This window comes from Neofelis nebulosa, chromosome 10 (genome assembly GCF_028018385.1).
Source record: "Neofelis nebulosa isolate mNeoNeb1 chromosome 10, mNeoNeb1.pri, whole genome shotgun sequence".
Taxonomy (NCBI): Eukaryota; Metazoa; Chordata; class Mammalia; order Carnivora; family Felidae; genus Neofelis; species Neofelis nebulosa.
Window position 1 is genome coordinate 22,505,734 of NC_080791.1, and position 19,839 is coordinate 22,525,572.

Sequence of the window (19,839 nt, forward strand, 5' to 3'; positions counted from 1 at the left end):
TATAAATTCTGTAAATGCTATTCCCACCCTCTTCACACTGATGATGGTCTTCATGGAAATACATACACAACATCAGTGCCCAACTCATTCATTTGGTTCTTAAATAGGACATATTTAAATCCATAGGTGAAAATACTAAATTAACCACAGCTTATATTTCTCTATTAACATACAAAAATGTTGAATGTGTTGTCAATATGGATATTCCCATAAAAAAACAAGTATGAATGTAACCATCACTGAGTTTTAGCCAACGGAAATACCTGCCAAGAAACATGTTGTTTTGTTTTGTTTTAAGAAATTTGAAGTTCCATTGTCTTCCAGGCAACAGTTATTGCCAACAAAGAGTCTGTTACCAATATGTTTTTGGGAGAGGGTTCATGGTGTGTGTGTGTGTGTGTGTGTGTGTGTGTGTGTGTGTGTGTAATTTTTAAACTTCACAAACAATAAAATTTGTTTCTTGATGTACTATTCCAAGAGTTCTTAAGCATGGAATCTAAAGCCCTGTACATAAAAGAAAAAAAAAATGATACATTAGATTTTACCAAAACTAAAGGCTTTTGCTCTGCAAAAGACATTGTTAAGACCACCCAGCTGACTGAAAACTATAGAAAGCTTATGAAAGAAATTGAAGAAGACACACACACACACACACACAAAGGAAAAATATTCCATGCTCATGGATTGGAAGGACAAATATTGTTAAAATGTCGATACTACCCAAATCAATCTACATATTCAATGCAATCCCTATCAAAGTAACACCAGCATTCTTCACAGAGCTAGAACAAACAATCCTAAAATTTGTATGGAACCAGAAAAGACCCTGAATAGCCAAAGCAATCCTGAAAAAGAAAACCAAAGCTGGAGGCATCACAGTCCTGGACTTCAAGATGTATTTCAAAGCTGTAATCATCAAGACGGTATGGTACTGGCACAAGAACAGACACTCAGATCTATGGAACAGAATAGAGAACCCAGAAATGGACCCACAAACGTATGGCCAACTAATCTTTGATAAAGCAGGAAAGAATATTCAATGGATTAAAGACAGTCTTTTCAGCTAATAGTGCGGGGAAAAGTGGATGACGACATGCAGAAAAATGAACCTGAACCACTTTCTTCCACCATACACAAAAAGAAACTCAAAATGGATGAAAGACCTAAACATAAGACAGGAAGCTATCAAAATTCTAGAGGAGAAAGCAGACAAAAACCTCTTAATCCTTAGCTGCAGCAACTTCTTACTCAACACATCTCTGGAGGCAAGGGAAACCAAAGCAAAAATGAACTATTGGGACCTCATCAAAATAAAAATTTTTTGCACAGCGAAGGAAACAATCAACAAAACTAAAAGGCAACCGGCAGAATGGGAGAAGATATTTGCAAATGACATATCAGATAAAGGGTTAGTATCCAAAATCTATAAAGGACTTATCAAACTTAACACCCAAAAAACAAACAATCCAGTGAAGAAATGGGCAAAAGACACGAACAGATACTTCTCCAAAGAAGACATCCAGATGGCTAACAGACACATGAAAAAATGCTCAATGTCACTCATCATCAGGGAAATGCGAATTAAAGCCACAGTGAGATACCATCTCACACCAATCAGAATGGCTAAAATAAACAACTCAGTCAACAACAGATGTTGGCAAGGATGCAGAGAAAGAGTATCCCTTTCGCACTGCTGGTGGGAATGTAAACTGGTGCAGCCACTCTGGAAAACAGTATGGAGGTTCCTCAAAAAATTAAAAAGAGAACTACCCTACAAATTGCACTACCAGGTATTTATCCAAGGGACACAGGTGTGCTGTTTCAAAGGGGTACTCCAGTGTTTATAGCAGTGCTATCAACAATAGCCAAAGTATGGAAAGAGCCCAAATGTCCATGGACGGATGAATGGATAAAGAAGATGTAGTATATATATACGATAGAGTATTACTCGGCAATCAAAAAGAATGAAATCTTGCCATTTGCAGCTACGTGGATGGAACTAGAGGGTATTATGCTAAATGAAATTAGTCAATCAGAGAAAGACAAATATATGACTTTACTCATATGAGGACTTTAAGATATAAAACAGATGAACATAAGGGAAGGGAAGCAAAAATAATATAAAAACAAGGAGGGGGACAAAACATGAGAGACTCTTAAATACAGAGAACAAATTGAGGGTTGCTGGAGGGGTTGTGGGTGGGGGGATGGGCTAAGTGGGTAAGGTGCATTAAGGAAGACACTTAGGATGAGCACTGGGTGTTATATATAGGGGATGAATCGCGGGAATCTACTCCTGAAATCATTATTGAACTATATGCTAACAAACTTGGATGTAAAATTAAAAAAAAAAAAAAAAAAAAAGACCACTCAGCTGATCTCAGGAGTTTTAAACAGAGGTTTGGGGGAGCAGTGGCTGAAAGGAGATGGGCTTGTGTAGGAAGAGAGGATTGATTTTGGTCTTGAAAGAACCATTCTGGCTAATATTTATAGTGTAGTGGAAACAACTCAAATTGACATCATGCAGATTTGGTTTTGAAATCTGGCCCTGGCTCACTGTAGCTCTGTAACCATGGCAAGTTTGGAACAACATGAAATATGAATAAATTCTGTTTGTACACTAAGGATGATGCTATCTTTTTTGTCTACCTTTCTGGGCTCTTTTCTGAGGATCAGATGAAACCATGTATGTGAAAACACACGGAAGAATATAACACTGATACAGGTAGGTGAGGGACTATTAATAGTTATTTCCACTCGCCCCTGTATGCTGATATGATCCCGTAACATTGTGTGAGAAAAATATTTAAGCGGTATGGCCTACTACATATTTATATAGCAAATTTTTAAAAAGAGTCATTTTATTGTTAAAATCAAGAGTAGACTCTTGAATACTGAAAATTCTCCAGAGCCAAAGAAGGTGAGTTTTAGACATCCTGACAAGTAGACAGGGGTGGGGTTCCTATTGAGATGGAAAGGTAGGGGGTTCAGAGAAGGTTCCACAGTGTTGTTTAAGCTACTTTGCATTTCTCTTTGTGGTCTCTGCCCTGGGGGACCCCTCCACTTTGAGGAAGGTGGAGTGATTTAAAATGCATCCACTTTAAGCTCTGGCTGACCCTGCAACTGGCTAATGGGAAAAGAAGTCTGTCGCCAGCCTATATTCTTTACCATACGGAATTTATTGAGAAAGAAAAGAATGTTGAGAGATGGGGTAAGGGAAGGCAGATGACCGAGAAGAATGGCTTACAGGGCATGGATAGGAGAGGAAAGGTGAGGGATTTGAACATCCTGTCTGACACTCAGGCGGAGACAGATGTGGTTAGTTATAGACTGGGGGAGAAACAATATAACTTGAGCCCAGTAGGGTAATGGAGAATTTTCGCTGCCTGAGTCAGAGCGGGAAGCAAGGGCACAGGCTTCTAGATCTTGTTGCAGAAAGATTGATTCTGACAGCATATAATTTGCATCCTGGTTCCATGGGAGAAGAGGTTCATTGATGGGCACATATTCTCACAACCCTGAACCATGAATTGGAGTTTTCCACCTGAAAGAAGTAGAGATAGACTATAGTGAGCAGAAGGCTTCCTTCTCCCACCTTAGCCTTCATCCATGGTCCCCAGTGTCTCCATACAGGCACGACCAAGGTCTCCAGCTTGTATATTCTTCCACCCCTTCTCTTTCCATCCGCCTTTTCTGGGCCCTTCCCCATATCTGTTGCCCACTGCCTCTATTGAGGGACTAGACAAACCACAAGGGAAATCAGGCAGTGTGGTTCACGGGAAATCAGGCAGTTTTGGTGATGAGGAGTGAGTATAAGAGTAGAGAGGTATGAGAATATACTAAGATAGTTCTGGCAACCTATGAACACTGACTGATAGACAATTCTTTATTCATTTATTCAATATTCACTAAATGCCTTCCATGAACTAAACATTGTGCTAAGTGCTAGGAATATATAGCCATGAACAAGACAGACATAGTCCTGAGCTTATGGTCAATGTGTCAACATCTCAAAGTGCAACTCACACATTTCTTTAATACAAAGAGATAGACAGTCTCCCTGTCTCCTTTTAAGACATCATAGGCTTGCTCTATGGAGGGCCTCTACCTCTCCATCAGTAGCTGGAATGCTGCTCTTAATTCTTGAAAGGATAAGGGTCTTCTGAATCTCCAAGTTTCTGGGGAATCACAGCTTGACCCCTCCTCAGACTCCCACCACTGCAACTACTCCCAAGAGTACTCAAGTTAGTGGATGTGTTTCCCTGGCAAAGATTGTATCATGAAATCCCCACATACCTTCAAAGATCTTCTTTAACATGCACTGCTGGGAATTCTGAGTGGAGCAGACTCCCTCTCCACGAAGACATTTTCCTTGATCATTCATATATGAGCATGTGTGGCAATTTAATATCGGGCCTGCCAATTTAAGATAAGCCTAATGAAATTCCCTGAGGTTCCTCAGAAAATTAAAAATAGACCTACCCTATGACCCAGCAACAGCACTGCTAGGAATTTATCCAAGGGATACAGGAGTACTGATGCATAGGGGCACTTGTACCCCAATGTTTATAGCAGCACTCTCAACAATAGCCAAATTATGGAAAGAGCCTAAATGTCCATCGACTGATGAATGGATAAAGAAATTGTGGTTTATATACACAATGGAATACTACGTGGCAATGAGAAAGAACGAAATATGGCCTTTTGTAGCAACGTGGATGGAACTGGAGAGTGTGATGCTAAGTGAAATAAGCCATACAGAGAAAGACAGATACCATATGGTTTCACTCTTATGTGGATCCTGAGAAACTTAACAGAAACCCATGGGGGAGGGGAAGGAAAAAAAAAAAAAGAGAGGTTAGAGTGGGAGGGAGGGGAGGGTGGGTGATGGGTATTGAGGAGGGCACCTTTTGGGATGAGCACTGGGTGTTGTATGGAAACCAATTTGACAATAAATTTCATATATTAAAAAAAAAAAAAATTCCCTGATGGTCCAGGTGTATAGCTCTGAGTCACAAGGGGTGGGATGATGGGTAGCAAGGAGCCTGGATACCACACATTTCATTGCTTGGCTCTCACTGAGCATCTGAGGGCCCTGCGTCTGATAGAGCATAGTCTCTGTTCTGTACCTGAGGAAGTGCCTTCATTCTTACTGCTTCATCTATGATTTTCAGTGCTGAAGAATCCCACACTGCTCCCTGTATTACTGATGTTTGCTCCATACCCCCACTGGCTTCCTGGATATTTAGTTAAATGCCCTTCTGCCACATCTGACTCCATAGGAGCAAAGTAGAACTTTTGTCACTTGACTGGCTCCCCTTTGTACTCCCCTGTCATGCTCTTACCCATACGGGACAAATGGAGTAAAAACTGATTAATAAGCTATGTTAGAATACTCTAATGTTGCAAACTCGGTAAAGGGTGATCAGTCTCCAATTTCAAACTGACCTTCAACAATGTCAATTTGTCACAAAGGGCATTATTTTCGAAATGCTTCCATTTTGCCTCTTTTGCTATCTCCATTCCCAATTCCCTAGTTGAGGAAGCACAAAGAAATCGGAAGGATGTGGGCTGAAGAGTCAGGCTGACCCAAGTTTGAATCCAAGGATTGCTCCTCTCTAGCGATGTGATGTTAGCCTTACTTCTTAGAAGATTTGGAATACTACTACTTATGCAATGGGAGGAAATATGAAGTACTTATATTTGGTAATATCTTGAGACATTAAACTCTGGGTCTTGTTTTCCTTCCTTGGACAACCCTTTTTAGTAAGAGTTAAAATATTGCAGTTTTACTGGGAACTTATTTGTGGATCTAACAGACAAAAGTGTGCTCATGCTTTATTGTCCATGTTCAAACAAAACAGAGCCACCTAGCCAGGGCTAGATATCCACTTACAGAGTTTGCAAAGCATTCTAACATAGTTTGTTGGGGCAGATTTAGCATGAAGGTCATGGAGCCTAGTCTTCCACGAGCCCCTTCCAAGGGAGTGTATTCATAGTTTCTTATGTAGAATAAAGATGGAGGGACTGCTGGCATTTTGTATTTGTGTGTGTGTGTGTGTGTGTGTGTGTGTGTGTGTGTGTGTGTGTGTGTTTTAAAGAGGGCCCTCAAAACTGCTTAGCTCTCAGGGCCCCACAAAACCTGTATCCTGCCTCCTGGTATTATTATCAAGAGACGTAAAGAGCGTCTTTGAGAGAGCTCTTCGTGAAGTGTTTGTGAATTAGTCTCTCTTCCATACCCTCTCCTTAAAGTTGGCTTTCTTGATGTTCTGCCTAGGTCACACCTGAAGTCAAGGACTAGTACCCATCCAGATGTGCCTCACCTGAAAAGGGGCCTCACCTGAAAGTGTGCTTGAAGGTGGAATGCCTGAAGGCTGTTCACCCGGTGGCTTTTCACCTGAAGCTTGTTCACCTGAAGCTTGTTCACCTGAAGCTTGTTCACCGGAAGCCTGTTCACCTGAAGGCTTCTCACTCAAAACTTGTTCACCTGAAGGCTTTTCAGCTGAAACCTGTTCACCTGAAGGCTTTTCAGCCAAAACTTGTTCACCTGAAGGCTTTTCACTGGAAGACTGTTCACCAGAAGTCTGTTCACCAGAAGTCTGTTCACCAGAAGTCTGTTCACCTGAAGGCTTTTCACCAGAAGTCTGTTCACCTGAAGGTTGTTCACCAGAAGTGTGCTCCCCTGTGGTGTGTTCACCTGACATGTGTTCACCCGCAGCATGCTCACCTGAAGTGTGCTCAACTGAAGCGTGCCCACCTGAGGTGTGCTCACTTAAACTGCTCTCGTCTGAAGAAGTTTCATACAAAGCCTCACCATCTGAAGGGTTTCCAAGTGAAAAGTACCCACCTGAAAATTGCTGAACGGAAGCTTGATGATCCATAGAACCAGGAGGTTCATCAGGCTGACCTGATGCTCCTGGGGTGGAGAAGGAACAGAAGAGAGAGTGAAGGTGAGAGAAAGAATGTCTGGGATAAAGACTGCTTTTCGTATGCAGTAAGGCAATGTTGTGGGATTCCTGGGTTTCCTGTGGGCCAGATCAGGCACCTGAAGATATTACAGATGTTGGGGGAACTCAGTGAATTACCCAAGAGACCATGAAGGTCAGAGGCGTTAGTAATGAAACACACAGAGACCAACCCTGGCATTTAAAGGAAGAATTTTAAGATCTGCGTTGTTAAGAAATGCACAGGGGGGCCCACTTGCCCATGTACCAAAAGCACCTAAAGGGAAAATAACATGCTCCCCCTGACAAAGCCAGCATTTGGAAATCAAAGTACCATCATCACTCACATAACCAGAAGTCCACCCCCAGCCCTCCCTCCAGTGTCTTTGTGGGTGAAAGGCAAGAAGGATGAAGATATGAAAGGGAAAGAGAAGCTAAGTAGTTCTGGCTGGAATTTAACGTGGGAGGTTTTAACCTTTAGACAGGATAAATTTTAAATTAGAGATGACAAATATCTAAGGAACCCACAAAAATTATGAGACAGGATTTAAGACACTTTTATTTGGCAAATTCAGGTTCTTGCTCACACTCAGTCACCAATCCATGTGGGTTGGAGACTCAAAGTTGCCATCAATTATTGAGGTAAGGGACACCTGGGGGGCTCAGTTGGTTGGGCATCCGACTTCAGCTCGGGTCATGATCTCACACTCTGTGAGTTTGAGCCCTGTGTTGGGCTCTGTGCTAACAGCTCAGAGCCTGGAATCTGCTTCACATTCTGTCTCCCTTTTTCTCTGCCCTCCCCCGCTCATGCTCTGTGTCTCTCTCTCTCTCCTTGAAAAATAAACATTAAAAAATTATTAAGATAAAAACATTCTTTGCTTATTTATTTCTGAATTGATACTCCTTGTGACATATACCATTTATATCCACTTCACTTCATGTAGTTGCCACGAGTCTTCAATAAGATAAATTGTGAAGTTCCTAGTTTATTCCTTAGGTGCTCAACTTATTTTTCTCTCCTTCCCACTTTACACTGGGACTTAACAAAACTCTTAACTGGTCATTCTCTTCTGGCCAATTTCTTCTATCTTTAATCCATTTCACCAATGACTATCAGACAAACATTCTTTAAGTATGATTTTCATTTTGTTGGAATGTAGCACCAAACAATTTGATTATTACTCTTTGACTAGACTGAGTAACCCAGAGGAGAGTGGGTAGGCTACTGAGTTATTAATCCCAGCCAAAAGCTGAGAGGAATTACAAGATCTTTTGAGGCTAAGGTAGCCTAAGTCTCTAAAATACCCTTATTTCTGCAAGAGTTCTGCAATTATATATATATATATATATATATATATATATATATATATATTCTGGGTGATTTGCAGTCCTTATAATCAATGACTTTCTGAAAGACTAGGATTAGAATACATTGATAAAGCAATGATTTGTTAAGGCTTTTGGGAGGTTTTTATTTTTATTTTTTAATTTTTTTTAATGTTTATTTTTGAGAGAGAGACAGAGAGCAAGCAGGGGAGGGGCAGAGAGAGAGGGAGACACAGAATCCAAAGCAGGCTCTAGGTTCCACACTGTCAGCCCAGAGCCTGACGTGGGGCTTGAACCCACAAACCGCGAGGTCATGACCTGAGTCAAAGTCACACTTAACCAACTGAGCCACCCAGGCGCCCCTTGGGAGGCTTTTATTTTTAAAAGTTGTTACTGAAATATCTGCTTTGCTGATTCTTCAATATTTAAAAAAAATTTTTTTTAATATTTTTTAGAGAGGCAGAGCACAAGTCGGGGGAGAGGAGCAGAGGGAGAGAGAGAATCTTAAGCCGTCTGCATGCTCAGCACGGAGCCCGACAGGCAGGACTCAATCCCATAACCCTGGGATCCTGACCTGAGCTGAAATCAAGAGTCAGGCACTCAACCGATTTAGCCATGCAGGCACCCCTTATTCTTCAATAGTTAACAGAAGTTTTAGTACAGAGATTTCTGATACAGAAAGGTTGAAAAAGCACACTAATTTCTTAGTCATTCTTATAGTTGATGACTTAACTGTTTCACCACGTGGCTGACATTTCTGAGTCAATTTTTGAAAGTCTAAGAAAGTAAAAACCAAAATTCTTTGAGAACCAACATTACATTTGTCATTTAATTGACACCTCAGAGCTCATGGCCTCTCTCTTCTCCTCTAGGAGGAATGAGGGAGCACAGCCCTTCATGAATGAGGATCCTGAAAGAGGAAATACAGACAATTGGATAGATAGAACATGGCCATGAAGGAGAGGCTCGTGAGGTCTCTGGCCCATAGCTATGCTCTGAGATGGATTTCTAGGTACATCACATTCCCGTCTCCTTGTATCTTTCCTTGCTACATCAACTACATAAGGATCCCTTGCACTCAGTTAATTGGGACAAACCTTCAATGGACTTCCACAGAACCCCTAGACTTATCTTCTCATCTCACAGAGCAACAGGTTCAAATGGTGAGTGGTTGAAAGAAGTAGGAATGAGACTGTGCCAAGCCAGTGGGCTTCTCTGGTGGTAAAGCCATAACTAGGAGGAATCAACGGACTCAGGAGCTCTCAGAGTTGAACTCGTTTAGCTCTTCCTGATTCTGAGTCAGATTGGTTTGGGTAACTTTCTTCTTCAAGGGCTAAAAGACCTTAAAGAGGCCTCCTAGAGCCAATATAAGGGACTCACCTCTGGCAGATCCAACCAGATAAAGACTCATTAGTAAGAGAAACTTCTTCATCTGGATTTTGGGGAAGAGGGGACCCTGGTGTGGGGCACCCAAGACCTGTGAAGTAAACCTGTGAGCAGAAGCTCCCAATACTAGGTTACAGCTTCTGGGAATTCTAGAATCTCAGAGACCACCCGTGTTGCCTCACAATGGGTTTGAGCTTTGAGGTTCTCCTGTAGGCTGCTCAGGCAGGAAGGCCCTCTAACAACCCACGGCAAATTGTGCCAATGAAGACTAATTTGCCATGTGTCAGGTGGTGTCTTGGGGCTCAATCTCTCTGCCCTATCTTTTTTTAAAAAACATCTTATTACCAAAATAACATACTCTCTTTGAAATAAAATTTAGAAGTTATTTACTCTCTTTCAAAAGTGTTCTTGACAATGAATTGTGATTGGCTGATTATTGTCTATTTGGTTCTTTAAATCAGCCTTTTTTGGCCCTGTAGGCTGACCTCTATTGATTTGATCACCTGAATACTAGCTGGGTTTGGCTGCAGACTAGATTTAGCCTTTGGAAGATTGGAGGGGGAAATACACACACACACACACACACACACACACACACACACACACACACAGATTGAGATTGAAATATTTCTTCTTTTCCTGCCACAGTTTTTTAAATTTTTTTTTTCAACGTTTTTTATTTATTTTTGGGACAGAGAGAGACAGAGCATGAACGGGGGAGGGGCAGAGAGAGAGGGAGACACAGAATCGGAAACAGGCTCCAGGCTCCGAGCCATCAGCCCAGAGCCTGACGCGGGGCTCGAACTCACAGACCGCGAGATCGTGACCTGGCTGAAGTCGGACGCCCAACCGACTGCGCCACCCAGGCGCCCCTCCTGCCACAGTTTTGACACTGGTTCGATCTTGACATGGCAAAGCTTCTACAGCTCCTGCTGTTCACCAGGCAGTGGTAACATGTTGGTTTTGGCAAATACATGATATGGGCACAAATAGAGATTGACAAGGGATCATTGAGAGCTGTGCCTTGAGCTGTAATTTCTGTCAAGGGGGTAGAAGATGGATGCAATGAGGCCTCCACCCGGTATATTGGGGATTGGGTGGCAGAGATCCCCTGGCCCTCACCTCCTACTTCTTCCCTACCTTCCTCCCTTGTAGCACTTTGTTACATGTACTACTGGATGCTGGACCCAGAATAGACGTATTTGTCACTCATAATTATGTGTTTAATATATGTCTCCTCCATTTGACTCTAAACTCCTTGAAAGCAGGGTCCTTGTCTGTCTTGATCACTGTAGTATCCCCACTACCTAGCAGCAGTTTGCCACAGAATACATACTTAATAAATGCTTCCTGAATGAAGGAATGGATGAATTGTCTTTCTAGACAAGCTCTTCCTCTTCATCCTACATCCATCCCAAGCCCCACCCATAGCCAACTTCTAGCTCTTCCCTGAATATGCAATGCTCTCTGCCTTTTCCTAGTGCTCCTCTCCACTTTTCCTGAAATTGTACTTCTCCATCCCGTCTTCCTGATGAGAATTCTTACTCTTTACACACTCCCTAAGAAGCCTTATCATGTCCACCACCACCTACAAATTGAGGGCTCCTCATATCTGCAAGCTGGCCCACAGAGCCTTCTCTCCTTAGTTCAGATCCAGATTTCCAACTACCAGCTGGACGTTTCTATCCAAGTATTCCCACAACATCTCAAACTCAGCATTCGTAATACTGAATTCATCATTTGTACCCCAATTCCGTTCCTGGGACCTTTGGTTCAGTAACGGGCTCCTCCTTCTCCCACTCCTCACACAATACATCAATTTTACCTCTAACTACTTCTTCAGTTTATCAGCCCTTCTCTACTCCCACTGACACAACCCAAGTTCAGGCTCATCCCTCCCCTGCACCACTGAAACAGCTTCTTCTCGGTCTGTTGTCCTCATCAGAATTTTCCTTTGTTCTGTCGCCATAACTGACTTCTAAAACTAAAATCCTGAGCAATGAAGTTCTTCCTAACCTGCTGCAGAAACTCCAAACAAAGATGTCCAAGATCAGGCTTCTCCAGCTTCGGTTTCCACAGCCTTACAGCCCTGCCAGTCGCACAGCACACAAACAGATGGTTAGACTCAGTCCTTTCGAGACCACGCATTCTTGAATATGGCACGAACCTGAGAAGGAGAGGCCTGTTCAAAGGTGGGGACATCCTCTGTTTGGCTGTCTGTATAGATTTGTTCCTTCTGTGATATAACAACTCAAGTCAGGGATGGGCTGTGTGATATTATCACTGGGAATTGTGTGAGTAAAGGGATACAGCAATTTCTACCTTTCACTTTACCAGCTTCTTTGCATGATGGTGACTTAACCCGTGGTGTGCTGGGAGCTGGCTTGAACTGGCGGATGAGAGCTGATGGTGAAAGTTCAGGAATTTTATAAGCTACTTGTCGAACACAGCTATTATTATTTTTTTCAATGTTTATTTACTTATTTAGAGGGAAGAGCACACACGAGTGAGCACAAGCAGGGTAGGGGCAGTAAGGGAGGGAGAGAGGGAGAATCCCAAGCAGGCTCTGCACTGTCAGTGTAGAGCCTGATGCAGGGCTCGCTCTCATAATCCATGAGATCATGACCTGAACTGAAATCGGGAGTCAGACGCTCAACTGACTGACCCACCCAAGCACCCTAAACACAGATATTATTAAAGTTAACATATAAACTGAGAAATCATATTAGAAACAGGTAAAAAATACTGAAAACCTCATCAATTCTTTATTATTTTACATTTTGCTATTATCTGTGCTCATAATGTTATTTAGTACCCTTGTTTGCTGGAAATACTATATAATGGTGGGCACGTGTCTTCTCAACTTCCGATTCAGCGATGTCAGGATGGTAGCTGGTCATTGCCATTTGCACCGTGGAAATCTATAAATGCTACAAATCGGGACCTTTCCCACTAGCCTCACCCCACGAGCACCCAGCACACTAGGAGGCTGGATCCATGTACTGTAACCTGGGGAAGGTGGCCAACTTTTCAGGACATTGACACTTTTCAGAACTTTTCAAGACATTGAAACCTTGCAAATTCCTTCAGCATAGGAACTCATATCTAACAGGACAACTGATAAGTATTTTTAAAACTAAAAGCCAGGAATTCTGTGGTTGAAGCCAGATAAGGAATGATAGTTTGTGCTAATCGTTGCATCCAATGGATGCAGTCTTTTGTCCCCACTGGTTATTGATAAAGGTTATTAGTAGCCATTATACAAGGGCCTGCTCTTCCCAGCCTGGAAATTCTGCCACTTATGTGACAAACTTAGGTCTTGCCCTGGTATGTTTCCTGAGGCTAGGACCCTGATGCCCAGGACTTCACCTTCACTGTATGCATCCACAGCTATTCTTCTGATTCCTTGGGAACCAGGCCACCTAATTTTTTATTTTTTTTTTAAATTTTTTAATGTTTATTTTTGAGAGAGAGAGAAGGTGAGGGGCAGAGAAAGGGAGACACAGAATCCGAAGCAGGCTCCAGGCTCTGGGCTGTCAGCACAGAACCCGACACTAGGCTCGAACCCATGAGCCGTGGTGAGATCATGAGCTGAACCAAAGTTGGACCATTAACTGTTAACCAACTGAGCCACCCAGGCACCCTGTGGCCACCTTCTTTTTAAATGTTTATTTACTTTTGTGATAGAGGGAGTACAAGCCAGGAGGGACATTCCTTGACAGTGTTCAGAAGGGGGTAGACTGCTTTCTGATACCACCATGAGCTGTGATGACTTTGTCAAGCTTTATGTAGTTTGTATTAAGAAAGCAAAACTTTTTTTTTTTTCCAGATCAGTGTTCTTCTTCTTATTTTTTTTTTTTTAATTTTTTTTTCAACTTTTTTTTTTTTTTTTTTTTTTTGGGGACAGAGAGAGACAGAGCATGAACAGGGGAGGTGCAGATAGAGGGAGACACAGAATCGGAAACAGGCTCCAGGCTCCGAGCCATCAGCCCAGAGCCTGACGCGGGGCTCAAACTCACGGACCGCGAGATCGTGACCTGGCTGAAGTCGGACGCTTAACCGACTGCGCCACCCAGGCGCCCCGTTCTTCTTATTTTTTAAGTTTGTTTATTTTGAGAGAGAGAAAACATGAGCAGGGGAGTGGCAGAGAGAATCCCAAGCAGGCACCTTGCTCTCAGCCCCCACCAGGGCTTGAACTCCCGAATTGGGAGATCACAACCAAGCCCACGAAAGCTTGGAAGCTTGATCCACTCGAGTAACCCAGGCGCCCCTCCGCATCAGTGTTTTAAAATTACACTCAGCCGGGCACCTGGGTGGATCAGTCGGTTAAGCATCTGACTTCGGCTCAGGTCATGAGGTCCTGATCTCACGGTTTGTGAGTTCGAGCCCTTCGACTCTGTGCTGACAGCTTCTGTGTCTCCCTCTCTCTCTGCCCCTCCCTTGCTCACGCTCTGTCTCTCACTGTCTCAAAAATAAATAAATAAAAAACATTAGGGGTGCCTGGGTGGCTCAGTCGGTTAAGCGTCTGACTTCGGCTCAGGTCATGATCTCACAGTCCATGGGTTTGAGCCCCGCGTGGGGCTCTGTGCTCACAGCTCAGAGCCCGGAGCATGTTTCAGATTCTGTGTCTCCCTCTTTCTCTGACCCTCCCCTGTTCATGCTCTCTCTCTCTCTGTCTCAAAAATAAATAAATGTTAAAAAATAAAATAAATAAAATAAATAAAAATAAAAAACATTAAAATTACATTCAGCAGTGTATAAATGAACAAAAATCTCTAGTCTGTCATGCAGCCTGCCTGAAAGATTACCCCAAATCTGCTTTTTCAGGTTTAGTGATTTATTTAGCACCAGTGCAGGCATGTATCCATCTCCGTGAAATCAGGAGATTCCCGAGTCTGCGCTCACACCGCATTCAGGGAAGTGGTCTCAAGTCGGGAAAATCCTGGCGTCACGTGCCCCACCCCTCCAGGTTCCTCAGCTCACCTGAATCTCAAGAATTCTTGGGCTGAGCAAGGCGGACACGATTCTCCCATTAAAAGCTAGGGGGGCATGTGACCAAAAGAAGCCGTGAAAGGACGTGGCTCCCCCAGCGTGGCCAGTGGAGGTGAGCGGAGACCCGGAGGCGGGCGGGGAGGCTGGGGCTCCCACCAGGTGCTCTGTTCACTCCAGGGTCTGTGGAAGCCCAGCCCTCAGCTCCCATTGGTGGCCACTCCCCGCCGGGGGCGGGGGGATAAAGCCAGATACTCAGGGGCTGACGCCAGTGGCTCCATCCCTCCTTCTGTGGCCTGGTCCGAGATGGGTGCGCGCCTCCTGCTGCTGGGCCTCTCCTTGTTGCTGGGCTTCCTGCAAGGTGAGCCAGTGTAGGGCCTCTGGAAGGACCTTGGGCACTGGGGCTGGGTGCTCTGTGCGTTGGTGGGTCAGGGGGAGGTGAGGAGCAAGGCACCAGGGCCTAACCTTAACCTCAGAGGCGATCGTGGTCCTTACCTCCTCGCCCCACTGTTTTTCCTCCGTCTCTGCCTCCCCTCTCCGATGCTTCCTCCACTTTTGTCACTGCTTTTTCCTTTCTCCTTTCTCCCCTCTTCCCACTTTTACTTCACCTCCTTCCCACCTCAGTTCTCATCCGATACTCCCCAGTTCCTCAAACTTTCTTGCCTTGAGCCCTACATTTGCGTAAAAGGGAGCAAAGAAGGTTCTTTGTGGGTGGCGAAAGCAGTGGGGGCCGTCCAGAAGGATTGGGAAGATCGGTGACGGGCCATGTGAGGGGGTTGGCGGAGCTGCGGTGTAGGACTTGGCCTTCAGCACAGTCCATCCCTGGGAGTAGAGGGGCATCCTGTCGTACTGGCCCGCTTGCCTCCTCCCAGGGGTGTGCCAAGCACCCAGGAATCCCCCGCTCTCAGCCCCCTCTTCAGGCCCCGGGAACCAGCCCCCTCCAGGCTGCGTGTGGCCCAGAAGGTGTGCTCCCTGCTGATCTGCCAGGAGGCAGTGGTGGCCGAGGCTCATCATGCGGGTTTTGACTTTCCAGCTCTACCGTGTTTCCAGTGTCCACGAGTCAACGCCAGCGGGGTTTGCGAGACTGGGGAAAGTGTCTGCGAGACTCAGGGCAGCCAGCGGTGCTTCCTGAGGAAGGTCTACGAAGGTAGGTGGGTCCTGAGAAGTCACCTGGGTGACCCTTGCCTGATCCTGTGGGAGGTGGCTCTCAGGAGCCCTGAGGGCAAAAGCAGAGAGTTTGGGAAGGAAGTTTTTCTTAAAAAGTTGGAAGGGGATTTCCTGGACCTGGTGCTGGACTGCCACTAGCCCTTGACTGGACCAGCAGACCTGTTAGGAGAAAAAGTGCTTGTTGAGGGGTCCCTGGGTCCTTGGGCCGTCCCCATGCTGCTCAGGGGTGGGAGGGACTGGCTAAGAAAATTCCAGGGGAGCTTGTGTGTGGTAGTGCTTTTGGGAACTGGTGGCCTTAGTTCAGGCAAGGTAAGGGGTTGGAGGAAGATGGCCCACGAGGGGCTCACCTCTGTCTTTGCAGGGTGGCCAATGTCCCTTATTACCTGGCAGCCCGACTCCTTAGGACTCTGTGCTGTTTCTCCTTATTCTCTGAATCCCCCATTCTTTCAACAAATGTTTATTGCTTTACCTCTTAAGTGGCAAACACTTTTGAACTTGGAAGTCACAAATCCGAGGTCCTCTTCTCTTGTCTTCCTCTCCAGATGACAGGCTCCTATATGGATACCAGGGCTGTGGGGACCTGTGCCTCTCCATGTCTTTCTTCAGACAAAGTGTCCAAGTGGATTTTGTATGCTGCAATGACACCCCTTTCTGTAACAGATTTTAGAGACTTGGCCCTTTAGCCCTTTTCTCCCATTTAGCCCTTTTCTGTACTCCTGCAGCCTCAAAGGACGGGGCCATCCTTCCCCAGCACTGTTCAAGCCCCGAAGCCTGCTCCCACTAAGCTACGGGTGGTGACATTTCCACAGCTTCACCCACCAGACCAATGCTTCCTGTTTCCCATCGCCCCTGCTGCTCTTTTTCTCAGATTCTGTCTCCCCCCACTTTCTCTCTCTGTACCCACATCCCTCCTCGCTTCCCCTGTCATTGGCTGGCATAAAACAAGCTCTCCCTCCTCCCCCTTTTCCTTCCTCTGACAAATATTTTCTGACGGCTAAGCCCGGGAGTTCGATGCTGATTAGAGAACAGTGAATAAAACAGACCTGATCTCTGTCCTCAATCAATGTGCCTTCATTTTAGTGGCTCCTTTTCTGCTAGGTGACCAGGGTCACAATAGCTCCAGTATCTTGCCTCGCTCTTACTCACAGGACGTAAGGCTGGAAGGGACTCCTTCACCAGCCCCTCTGTCACACACACACACACACACACACACACACACCTCTTTTTCTCTGTCTCCCTCAGTCTTCCCCCCTTTCCACTGTGTAGCTTTTTCTGAATAAATCTTGCATCGTGGTGTTGCTTAGATTTTTGTTTTTATGTTTAAATTATATGAGTAAATATTCAATTTAGGAAAAATATAAAATAGTGACCAGAATAGACAATCCCACCCTACCATGCAGAGACATCCCTTGTTTTAGGGCTTATGGTATACCTCCTTAAGTTATCACATTTGCTTAAAATAAAGTGCCTTTTTTTCCTGCTGTCTTCAAGATTTGCTCTCTATCTTTGGTTGTAAGCAGTTTGATGTTTGTGGTGATGTTGTTTTCAGTGTTCATCTGTTACAGATTCTTTCAGCTTCTTTGGGTCTGTGTTTTGCTGCTTTTCATTATTTTTCGGAAATGGTGCCTATTATGTTTTTAAGTATATATTCCACCTCATTTTCTGTTTCTTCTCTGTCTGGGCAACTAATTGAGTATGTTAGAATGTTTGGTATCATCCTGCAGCTCTTGGATGCTGTGTGCTGGTTTATTATTGTTATTATTTATTACTTTATTACATCTACTCATGTTTCAGTCTAATTTCTATTGCCCAATCTTCAAGTTCACTGATTTTTTCCTCCACTGTATTGAGTCTACCGATGAGCCCATGACAGAAATTCTTTACCTCTGATATTGTGTTATTTTATTTCTAGCATCTCCGTTTGACTCTTTCCTAGAGATTCTGTTTCTTCTTTCAAATCCTTGATCTGTTCATGTATCCTAACTTTTCTGTTCAATCTTTTTAACATATTATAGTTAATGTCCCTGATTAATAGTTCCAACAACAGGCCATTGCACAGTTCAGTTATGATAGTTACTTTATCTCTTAACAATGGGTTGGGTTTTTTTTTTTTTTTTTTGCTTTTTTGTGTTTGTAATTTTTATTTTATTTATTTTTTTAATGTTTATTTATTTTTGAGAGAGAGACAGACACAGAGACAGAGACAGAGTGTGAGCAGGGGAGGGGCAGAGAGAGAGAGAGGGAGACACAGAATCCAAAGCAGGCTCCAGGCTCTAAGCTGTCAGCACAGAGCCTGATGCTGGTTTTGAACCCATAAACTGCAAGATCATGACCTGAGCCAAAGTCGGACGCTTAACTGACTGACCCACCCAGGCACCCCTGTGTTTGTAATTTTTAAATCAAATGTTTGGCACTGGGGGTAGAATCGTAGAGCATGAGGTAACTATTACTGACACCTAGAAATGGACATGCTTATTTTTATAATTTTTTTAACTTTATTTATTTTGAGAGAGAGAGAGAGAGAGAGAGAGAGTATGAGTGGGGGAGGGACAGAGAGAGAGAGAGAGACAATCCCAAGTAGGCTCAGTGCAGAGCCTAACATGGGGCTCGGTCTCACGAATCATGAGATCATGACCTGAGCCAAAATCAAGTCAGAGGCTTAACCCACTGAGCCACCCAGGCGCCCTGGTGCTTCTTTTTGAGTGAGACTGTCATTGTGAGGGGCTGAGGCAATCTAGTCGGACATTGTGACAGGTTACATTTTATTGTTGCTATTGTTACTTTCCATGTGCCCCAGGCTTCAAACTCCTCCAGTGATGGAATGTTGTTTTCTTGTGTCAGGGAGGGTTTCTCTTTCTGTTCATGCCCTCTTCCCAGCTATTAGACATCCCTGTATTCCTGCACAACCAGGTCTCTCTCCAAGCTTATACTCTAATGTGGCAGAGGAAAACCAATTTTCCCTCTACCTATCTGGATTCTTGGCTAAGACTGCCCTGTAAGAAAAGATTAAAGAAAAACAGAATTTAATAGCATGCTTGCCTCTTGTATACATGGGAGATTCCCAGGCGAACTGAGTGACTCTTCTCCAAACAGGCTCAAGCCACCACCTTAAATACCATCCCCAGCGAAAGACAAAAGAAGACATTGCAGGGAGAGGGCGGCAGTTACCAGGAAAAGCATAATCAACAACGGTAAGGTTGTTGTACAGATTTAAGTCGTTGCCTTGTCCACTGTAAGACTTTCTAGAGATTTTAGTCATCTTCTTCCTGGTACACAGAGGGAGACCCCCTTACAAATGGAAATTTCCCTTATGAATGTACGTACTCAATCTTCAGAGCTTTTCCTATGTCTGCTGTGTCTTAAAAATAACCAGCTTAAAACAACCCTTATTCCAAAGACACTTATTTTAGGGAGCCATATTCTGCTCCCCCTTACTCCTCTTGCAGCATGATAATGCTGCTGCTTATCATTTGGTGCTGAATTTGTGGTTGTGAGTCTCTGTTTGCCTGGTTCAACTGCAATCTGAGCCTGTCTCAGAATGCCTGGGCCACTTTCAGTATGCCTGCCCCTCCTTTCTGTGGATTTCTGCCTTGTTCTAGGGCTAGTCTTAGGAGATAGTTTTTGGCCTTCTCAAAGAAGCAAAGATTTAAGAAAAAAAAATTTTAATGTTTATTTTTGAGAGAAAGAGAGAGAGACAGAGTGTGAGTAGGGGAGGGGCAGAGAGCGAGGGAGACACAGAAGCTGAAACAGGCTCCAGGCTCAGAGCTGCCAAGCACAGAGCCCGACGCGGGGCTCCAACTCCTGAAACTCGAGATCGTGACCTGAGTGGAAGTCCGATGCTCCACCGACCGAGCCACCCGGACACCTCAGAAGTACAGATTTGTAAAAAATTGTTGTTTTACTTATCCTTATCCCAGCCACAATAGGACTTTGTGTCCTATGGTCAGGATTTTCTGCCCTTCTCCCAGAAATGTAAAGCATTTGCTTTAGAGGAAAAAAGGTCAAAGAAAGTAAGGGGGGCTGTGTG

General features: G+C 44.2%; 2 protein-coding genes across 6 annotated transcripts; one reads left to right on the forward strand and one right to left on the reverse strand.

The window, feature by feature from the left end:
- Positions 1 to 3,160: 3,160 nt before the first annotated feature.
- On the reverse strand, positions 3,161 to 9,792 carry ACRV1 (acrosomal vesicle protein 1). Of its 2 annotated transcripts, XM_058687228.1 has the most exons (5): positions 9,651 to 9,792; positions 6,578 to 6,916; positions 6,341 to 6,502; positions 4,297 to 4,416; positions 3,161 to 3,544 (listed from the first exon to the last, which is right to left on the reverse strand). In XM_058687228.1, the coding sequence occupies exons 1-5, from the start codon at positions 9,700 to 9,702 to the stop codon at positions 3,420 to 3,422; spliced, it is 798 nt and encodes a 265-aa protein (XP_058543211.1). In that variant the 5' UTR covers positions 9,703 to 9,792; the 3' UTR covers positions 3,161 to 3,419. The 2 variants fall into 2 exon arrangements, with proteins under 2 accessions (XP_058543211.1, XP_058543210.1); XM_058687227.1 differs by having other exon boundaries at positions 6,341 to 6,916.
- A 1,862-nt stretch (positions 9,793 to 11,654) lies between these two features.
- On the forward strand, positions 11,655 to 19,371 carry LOC131488534 (protein PIP-1-like). Of its 4 annotated transcripts, XR_009250237.1 has the most exons (4): positions 11,655 to 11,848; positions 14,484 to 14,760; positions 15,679 to 15,792; positions 16,355 to 16,872. XR_009250237.1 is itself a non-coding variant. In XM_058690414.1 (3 exons), the coding sequence occupies exons 1-3, from the start codon at positions 11,656 to 11,658 to the stop codon at positions 18,992 to 18,994; spliced, it is 396 nt and encodes a 131-aa protein (XP_058546397.1). In that variant the 5' UTR covers position 11,655; the 3' UTR covers positions 18,995 to 19,371. The 4 variants fall into 4 exon arrangements, 3 of the variants coding, with proteins under 3 accessions (XP_058546397.1, XP_058546396.1, XP_058546398.1); XM_058690414.1 differs by lacking the exons at positions 14,484 to 14,760; positions 16,355 to 16,872 and adding an exon at positions 18,906 to 19,371; XM_058690413.1 differs by lacking the exon at positions 14,484 to 14,760.
- The last annotated feature ends 468 nt before the right edge of the window (positions 19,372 to 19,839 follow it).